This window comes from Amblyomma americanum, chromosome 1 (assembly GCF_052857255.1).
Source record: "Amblyomma americanum isolate KBUSLIRL-KWMA chromosome 1, ASM5285725v1, whole genome shotgun sequence".
NCBI classification, from domain to species: domain Eukaryota; kingdom Metazoa; phylum Arthropoda; class Arachnida; order Ixodida; family Ixodidae; genus Amblyomma; species Amblyomma americanum.
In genome coordinates this window covers 295,519,975-295,529,031 of record NC_135497.1, presented here as the reverse complement: position 1 = coordinate 295,529,031, position 9,057 = coordinate 295,519,975, and the positions used below count along the sequence as shown (strand labels likewise).

Genomic DNA, 9,057 nt, shown 5'->3' with positions numbered 1-9,057 from the left:
ATGGGTGTTTGTTGTATAGATTTCAGGGTGGATGTATGGCGTCTTGCGGCACTGCCGCTTCCAGAAGGATGCGGCTTTATAAGGCGCATGGTTAGGATTGCGACTATTTAAACAGCACACAAGACAGGACGATTCTCACACAAGGGTGAAGCACAACACCCGTCAATTCTAATAACATGCAATCGCACCTATTACGCCCGTTTCGAAGCTTTATTGGTCTTTTAGGGCACCTGGAGGTAATTTTGTTTTTATTTGCTTGTGTGGATCGTTGTATGCAATGCGAGATTAGACATCCCCAAGCTGGTCTTGGGTAGAGTGGGGCGGCACACTGGATCACTGAAGATTAATTGAAAGCACCAGAGGTTCTTTAACAAACACTGATATCGCACAAGACGTGAGAGCTCTTGCAACGCTCTAGCTGCCTGTGCGATATCCATGCGCATGCAGAGAAGGAAAACTCGGGAGGGCGCATTTTCGTGAATAAAATGCGGGAATAAAATGGGCAATGAAATTTGGGCCCGAATTTCGCTTATTTTTTAAGGGATCGCTCAATTTTGGCCATATAAACTGAATCCATGCGAGCCGGGCCAGGAAAGGCAAGCTGTACGCACTGAGCAGAAGGGGCCAAGTGCCGCGGCGGCAGCAGAACGAAGACGAATGCAGGGCCCGTCCGTAACACTTGGGAAGTAACATGCACGTATGCGGCAGAGGCTTTATGACAATGAAAACGAAGGTGTGTCTAACAGGGCAGTACGAGGGCCGGAACTGGATGCGCCGGAGTCCCAGCCGCACAGTGCTGAGGGCACGTTGCTGGGCAACTGTGTACCTGGGGCAGTCACTGAGCAGGTGTGGCACAAGTGGGACTGGTGTGGCGGGTATACTGTGCAGATGGCTGGAATATCTTTCGGTGTCCCACTGCGATGAAGGCGGTAGAGAAGGAATGGAGTCAACAGCGTGTCCGTCTCGATTTTTCGAAGTCTGACGGTCTGCTTGTGCGATAGCTCAAGGCAAGGGAGCTTTGGAATGAATGAGAAGGGGGTTCGCTGTGGCCGCTGGGTACGCGGGATCGCGAGAGTGATTTATATCTTTCTCCCGTATAGGGTTGCTTACTTCAGCAGCGTGGATGGGTGCCGTTGTCATGTGTGAGGAAGTCCTCGCTAGCACAGAAAGTAGATGTGCACGTGCCATGCGATGGACGTTCTCATTCCCCGGGATGCCACAGTGTGCTATAATCATGTGAAGTGCGAAGTCGACACCACCGTCATGCATTCGGAAATTCTTGCGACCAATGTCAGAAGTGGCACGACTGCGGTACTGTGTATGCTGCTCGCGAGTGTGTATTCCGTGTATTCCGGTGACGACCTGCGAAGGTCCTCGAGTCGTTTGTCAGGACTGCATCGAGATAATCGGAGAAAGCTTTGCCGATCGGTTTGCGTACTCTGTCGGACAGCTGGATGTGTGGCAGTGACGAAGTTCCTGTTTAGCTGCACCTGTTCGGTAAAGTGCATGCGATCAAAAACGGCGATGAAGGATACGTGCAATTTCAGAATGTTTTCCGGACAGGCGTTTGCTTCTGCTTTGTCGTGGCCCCGCGCCTCACCCTATGACGAAAGGAGCACGAGGAGGAGATAGGTACGGTTCTCGCGCGAATGATGCGGTCACGTGATCGTACGTGCCAGTGCACGGACGACTACGCGAAACCCGGGGGATTCGTTCCCCGCAAAAAAAAAAAAAGGAAGGGGGACGTTCTCATCTTTTCTGACGCTCGCACAGGCGCAAGTGCTGCTGTTTCTCTCTTTTCCACGAATATAGCGAGATCTCCTGGCAGATTTTTTTTTTTCTGAGGAGTTCCCAACTTAGCGATCGAGTACTCATTTCAGAAATTCCGTCGTGGCAGCCGTCACGAATGGATGCATCCTTTCCAAGCTTTTCCTGGTCAAGGTATCAAACCGGAATTTTTTTCAAGTTCGGTTCAGTTTCAGGTACACGCTTTTCGGGTTCAAATCCAGGTTTGTCTTCGTAGCGAAATTTCGTTGTAAATCGGAGTGGTTGAAGCGGGTATTGGACCAAAAAAATTTTTGAATGAGGATGAATTTTCTAGTCAACCCTATTGAAGCAGCCTCATCGATGTCTTTGCACCAATTGTGAAGAAAAGAAAATCCGTTTTATGCGAGCTGTTTTGACTTGACCCCACTGCCCGCGGCAAAAGCTATAACGAACTACGACGTTAGCCGCAGATTTAAATGAAGCAAAAAAAATTTCTGAGCGTGATATGCTATTGCCTATATGAAATTTGCAGAGCATTTTCTTTATTTTTAAGTTTTTTTTTTCGTCTTGTGCACGATGCCTTCACGTAAAAGCGTCTTTCGAAAACAGCGGGGTCGAGATAAGAGCGATGTACCAGGCTATTAAATAATAATGTGAGACTGTATTTAAAGAATGGAACAACAAAACAGCGCACCTGCACCGGAAGGAAACTTGTTCTCCAAGCTGCCAACAAGGGATACTTTTTCTTTGCCAAAAGCAAGGTGCTGGAAGTGCATAAAGTTGCGAGGGTCTTTCCCGCAATTCCGTTTATGCGGAGATCAGTAGAAAAAGCTTATCCATGATAAGTGCCAGATAGGCGTAATAAAATGATTAGAAATGTATGCACCAGTTTTATTTAAATTTGTGAAACTTCGAACGAAAATCTTCAGAATCGAAAAGTAACGCAATTAGACTATTTATGCTCCTTCCTTTCATCTCATGAGCAATAGTGTAAGACGAAAGAATGGATGGTTGTGTATGTACACACTTGTTCTGCATTTTCAGAAACACCGTCCTATGAATGGTAGGCCTCTCGCCAAAGCGAAGTCTTTATTAATCTAATTTCACAGGTTTTACTGAAGATGCGTGAGTAGCAGCTCCTTCAAGGAAGCCCGGCACTAATTTTTAAAAGTAGGTTTTTCAGAGGACTAGAGCCGCCGCAGTGGCTTAGTGGTTATGGTCCTGGCTGCTGATCCTAGAGAAGCGAGTTAGATCACGGCCTACAGATGTAAATTGTAAAGATATTTTGAAACCTTAGAAAAAAAACCGTTTTCATTGACCTGCCTGCGGGAAATCATGGGCTCAATTTCTGTTTCGTGCACAAAAATTGTCAGGGTTTTAACTTGGTTAAACCGGTTTTAGTGCGAAAGCACTGGCTTTTGGGTAGAATTCTTCCATGGTGATCTTTCGCGGGTGGCCAGGGCCAATTTTTGAAAATTATTCGGGCCAAATTTGGAAGTTACCATCGTGTTGTGCACGGTCAATTATGGTTGGACATCGTTTTTGGTCCAAATCTACCAATGTGAAATTTTGAGGTTGGCTTGGGCCAATTTTTTAAAATGATCCGGGCCATATTTGGAGGTTACCATCGCGTTGGGCGAGGTCGAGCATGGTTCGGCATCGATTAACGGGCAAATCGACTAAGGTCTAATTTCAGGAGGGGGTGGGGGGAGGGCGGGTCAAAGTTAGAAAATGGCCAGGGTCAAATTTGGAGTCCAACGTCGTGTTGGGCATCGTCACATTCGCGGTTGGCGGGGTCAAATTTGGAAGTATGTATGTGTCATGCTTTTTTTTTAACTTGACTCGGGATCGCTGACGCTAGGTGCGGGCACAAGATCGAACGGACGAGATTCTTGGCCAGTTTTGGTAAGCGTATGAGTGGTTTCACATTAAAGTGAGATTTCCTTCTCTCCCATTCCCTCTCCAACCCCATCGCCTTGAGGGGAGGCCCTGCGAGCTGCGTACCTCAAGAGCCAGATCGCCCTGGTTTGCCGGACCCTGTCTGAGGCTGCCTCCTGAGGGCTGCTGCACTAGAAGGCCCATCTTTCTCTGTTTCGTTCTTTATTTCAAAGGTCAGATAAGGTTGCAGGTTCGGGTCTAAAAGAAACACCTCGTCAGAACCGCTATTCTATAAGAGCCTGGAAATTTAAAACAAATCTTCTAAATGAGCTATGTAATCTTATAGAGATCTTTAAACAACTTACGCGCGCTGCGCCTGTGTGTAGAAGTAGAACGTTCTTGCGGGCTAGTTGGTTTATTGCAGAAAAAAGGTTAGTACTGGGCGAATTAAACACGACAGGAGAACAGGAACAAACACCTGCGCCTGTGTTGTCGGGTTTGTTCCTGTTCTCCTGTCGCGTCTAATTCGCGCAGTACTAACCTTTTTTCTGTCTGTGTGTAGTTCGTGAGAAGGCTTTCTTTGTGTAATTAAAACAACCTGCATTCAGTAATTTTCTAAGTGCTCGCTGGAACACTCAATAAATATTAACGCAAGACAATCACTGCAATTACTACACGTTCAGCAACATCCATGAGGAAAAAAAAAGTAATATTTGATACCCAGATGCCGACCAAGAAATAAAAACAAAAACAAGGCGTTCTTTAAGAGATTCTGAATAAGACTCTCGCATGTGCGGGAGCCGAAGTGCTTTTTTTGTTGATCTCTTAGTCGGCGTCTGCTTTCTCACGTTTTAGTACGGTTTTCCCCTATCAGAAGTGTTTTTGTCGAGGTCTCGACTTCATTTACAGTTCAGGTTTTGTAAGCGAAAATATCTAGGGATTGCAAAGCACCCTGACGGGTCGCCGAGATCAATTGCGCTTCAGGCTGGTCGACCTCCTATCGGGTGGGGTTTTGTTCGAATAGCTGGTCGAAGACGACTTCTTAGGAAAAACGCTGTGAGTGGAAGAAAAGGTAAACGAAGAACAGGCCTGCGCGTTCACCTGCCGCCATTTGTTCTTTGTATGACGACGTGGAACAGCGGTGTTTCGCGGAGAGCCGCCTGTCCAGTCTTCTGCGGTGCCTAGAGTTCAAGGTCCTGTGCAGGAAGGCTTGGTAAGTGACATGACTACTATGGACGTTATGATGAGGGCACCTGGTTCGTAGCACTGACACGCGGCGGCGTACGTACGCGGCATGACTTCCTTGCGCCTCTGGGCTTAGCTTCGTTACATTGTACCTTGGTGTAGCGCATTAGTACAGTGGAAAGTGTTTTAGCTTTGCGCAAGCCATTTAGTAGACGCTATTTTGCAAGGTATAACGGCAGCCGTGTAACGCGTTACGTGGACGCCATTGCCCCGTGCCTCAGCGTGACTGAGGTGTCCACCGATGCTGTGCTCCAGTTATACGCATTTCCTTCCTTCTCCTCCAAACCAATCCAGGGTTTAGACTGCGAATGAGAGAACGCTGAGAACTAGATGATCTGCTTCGGGCAAGCGGGTCCTGTAGTTCGTGAGCCGGAACGCGCTCGAACCGAAAACCGCAAGCACAGAAAGTCCGAGTGTGCCACAACAGGCCTGTGAGATTCCCAACCGAGCAGTCGCCTGCGAAACGTCAAAACGGGTCTGCCATTGCGGACCTCTCGGCCGCTAATGGTGACCGGCTTTCGCAGGGTAATGTGTAAAGCCAGTATGCCTAACTCTAATACTTTTTTTCGGCTACCCTTCTGAGCACCGGGCTATTAGGGCAAGGAGAGCGAAGGCCTTATAAACATGTCCGAGGAAAGCTGGAACAGGTGGGTTAGCGCACCCGCTTAGCTTAGCAACGGTGGATGGAATAGACGATGACCGAGCAATCGTAACGCTGGCCACTAACGTGCTGCGCGGCAATACCCTGCGCGTCCCAAGACGATGTACTACTCGCCACAGACACTCAGGCGAAACGACGCAGTCGCGAACATTCAGCACTACCATCAAAGCTGTCCTGAAAATTAGAGTTATAGGTGGTAATCGTGCGCAGAATTTTTTTTAAGCAAGAAAACTTATCTTATTCAATGGAACGTTCAGAATACCTCGCATCATTGATTGTCACAGTAGTGCCGATGATGCAAAATCCCACGGAGACAAGCGTGACATAGCACGCTTTGTTGAGCAGCTCTTTTGAGAAGTACTGTCACTGTAGTAATACGCCGCTGTCGGAAGGAATATCACAACATGCATGCGTACTGTGACTTTCAGAAATTTCGTGACGGTAGACATTCTCCGCTAGCGCTATCATGCACTTACCAATTGGGGCTCTCCTTTATCTCTGAAGATTCCGATGCGATATGAACATGGTGCAGCTAGTTTTTCCCAGGAAGAAGACACCGCAATAGACAGGGAAGAACAAATAACGAATATTTCGTACCCGCCTACCAGGACATATCACGAATATCTCTCAGGAGTATTGTACCTGGCTAGCAAGAACGCCGAGTGCTGTTCATGATGCAAATGTGCTTAAGTGTGCATTAACATCTCTTTAAGAACAGCTAATTTCCATGCACTTCGACACTACTCAAAGTTCATGCCGGAAAATGGACGGCTTCTTCAGATCGTGAAAGTTTCAACGGCCGCTCTAGGCGGGCGCAGCGGCTCTGTACATGGACCCGAACCGCGGTCACGAAAGCGGTCTCGATTTGTGACACGCGCTATGAGCCTTCGGTGATTCTGTTCGTGCGACACAGTTTCACGTCATTACACGGCTTTTCTCTCGGGTTCTTCTGGTTGCGGCCATTTAGATGTGCCTAGTCAGATTAGTTCACAAATGTTAATTTTGAGGCTGACAATTGTTACTGGCGCCTGCAAATACCTTACGGAGCGGCAGTGACCCCGTTTTATTTTCTTTACGATCCAGCGTCTCCCTGCCGTGGTGGCGTGCAGAGCGAACCAGTTCATCCTGGTGGGTACTTGACATGACGCCAGAGCCAGAGTCTGCTGCCCAGGCGGGAAACCTCGTCGGACGCCATCGGATTGGAGACGTGATGAAGCTGCTGGTCAGAAGAACCGAGGCAAGGCTATCCGCCGCTTATGAAGGCATTGCCACCAACTGCAGACATCCAGTGCAGCACTACCCATCTCACGAGGTCTGTGACCGCAGCTATCTGCAATTTTGTTACCAGCTACTAGAAAATGCATTTAGGGTCAAAGAAAAGTCGACCATGCTAGAATTTGCTCTCACTGGTTTTGTTACCGAACTTAAAAATTGGCTTTCGAATCTCTTTATGGCTTCATGCAAAATGATAATAATTTCATACACTCGAGCACTGCCACTTTTCGTGCACGACCACATGCCTCATGCATCTATAAATTGCCGCGGTCAGTGCTAAACGAAGCATATGACCGGGTAGCATTCTCGGCCCTTGGTGAATGAGTAGTATTTGTAATTTAACTTAAACAAGAAAGCTCACTAAACAGAGCTTAAAAGGCAAGCTGCGACTCGCCGCAGTCACACCAGGGGGAGGAACCGAGTTGGTTGATAAATGTCGTGTTATTCCAATTTTTTTCACGTCTTTGTCACAGTTAAATTCCTTTCTCCAACCAGACAGACCTCTGTCAAATGACGTCATTAGACCATTAGCAGCTTCGACAAGCGAACTCTGCTGAACTCGGCATTTTCGCAGAAGTCTAGGGCGAATCCATCGGCAAAAATTATCCATTACAGCTCCTGACGCGTTTGCGGACATACAGTACTACACAATTCTTAATTCTGAATTGTGTAGTACTGTCTTAATTCTTAATTCGGAGGCCGCCGCGATGGCTGAGTGGTTATGGCGCTAGGCTGCCGGCCCGAAAGACGCGGGCTCGATCCCGGCCGCGGCGCTCGAATTTCGATGGAGGCGAAATTCTAGAGGCCCGTGTGCTGTGCGATGTCAGTGCACGTTAAAGATTCCCAGGTGGTCGAAATTTCCGGAGCCCTTCACTACGGCGTCCCTCATAGCCTGAGTCGCTTTGGGACGTTAAACCCCCATAAACCAAACCAAACCATCTTAATTCTGAAATCTTAATGAGGAAAATTTTAAAGTGCCTAGACTGCAAGGAACAGTACACTATGCATGTCAAAAGCTCATTGCAAAGAATTAAAGTTGTACATGACGTGTATTTTTGCATCATACTTTAAATTACGCCTTTGTCGCGACATGGTTATTTGTTCCTAATTTCGCAGCATTTGTACCTGGGCGACGCCTTCCTCGCCGCGAACATCATCAGCTGGGCGATAACATCAGTCTTCGACCTGCCCGCAGTGATCACCCAACCGACGCTTGACATGTTCGGATTCCCCCTGAGCTTGCTGTGCCACGACGGAGGCTGGTCCACTCCTGTCGCTGAGCAGCCTGCTGGTTGTTCCGGGCTGCGATATGCTCGCCGTCGGAACCACGGCGCGACTATACAACGCCACGCCGTCACCGACCACTCCTAGAGGAGAAAACTGAGCGTCGGGCGTTCAAGTACAGCAGCACGAGTGCCTGCGCCGATTTTTTTTATTATTCATGCATAATTTCCTGTTTTGTATGTGCTTTAGCCTTTGATATATTTTAATGTTTGTACCCCTTGTGTTTCTATGATAGGTGCGTTCAGTAAATATTTTCTCGATGTGCATTTCTTGTATTGATTGATCTGCTGATGTACGGCGTCTTACCGTACTACTGCTTCCTGAATAATAATGCCTTCTGAGGCATGGCGTTTGGATTCCGCCAAATTAAGCCGGGCACACGGCGGGGTGACCCGCAGACACGGCTGAATCGCACCGATTGGACTCGTTTGAAGGTTTATCGGTCTTTCAGATCACCTGAAGGTGCCGTTTTCTCGAATTTCTTTTTGTGGACCATCGTAAGTATTGCGGGGTTTGCCGGCCCAAAGCTGCTCTTGTGCAGAGTGAGTCGACATAGTTTAGAGCCCTGATCGTTTCCGCCATCTTCGATATTTTTACATGCACTGACATCGGCGCTTATACAATGCGGTAGCTGTCAGTCCGACATCCAGTTGCATGTAAGGAAGACAAATACAGGAGGGATTGTTACAACATTCCCGGTGATTTTCCAAGCCAAGGGTCTCGTAGTCATTCCCTTTCAAGGTTCAAGGTTCAAGGTTCGTTTATTACATGTTTATGGTAGAAGGTTAGAGACTGTGGACGGGACCTCCTGTAAGAACAATTATAAAAAAATTAGACAGCAGATGCAAAAAAAAATTAGTTGTTGGCGTCATAAATGAGCAGTGATTGAAATACAAGAAATAATTCAAGCCCTTATTTCAATGAAAAATGATTACACACCTAATAGC

The 9,057-nt window shown here is 47.6% G+C and overlaps 1 protein-coding gene across 1 annotated transcript; it reads left to right on the top strand.

Annotated features, from left to right (window-relative positions):
• Positions 1–4,776: 4,776 nt before the first annotated feature.
• On the top strand, positions 4,777–8,197 carry LOC144119099 (uncharacterized). Its single transcript, XM_077651817.1, has 3 exons — positions 4,777–4,858; positions 6,635–6,863; positions 7,943–8,197. The coding sequence occupies exons 2-3, from the start codon at positions 6,693–6,695 to the stop codon at positions 8,195–8,197; spliced, it is 426 nt and encodes a 141-aa protein (XP_077507943.1). The 5' UTR covers positions 4,777–4,858; positions 6,635–6,692.
• The last annotated feature ends 860 nt before the right edge of the window (positions 8,198–9,057 follow it).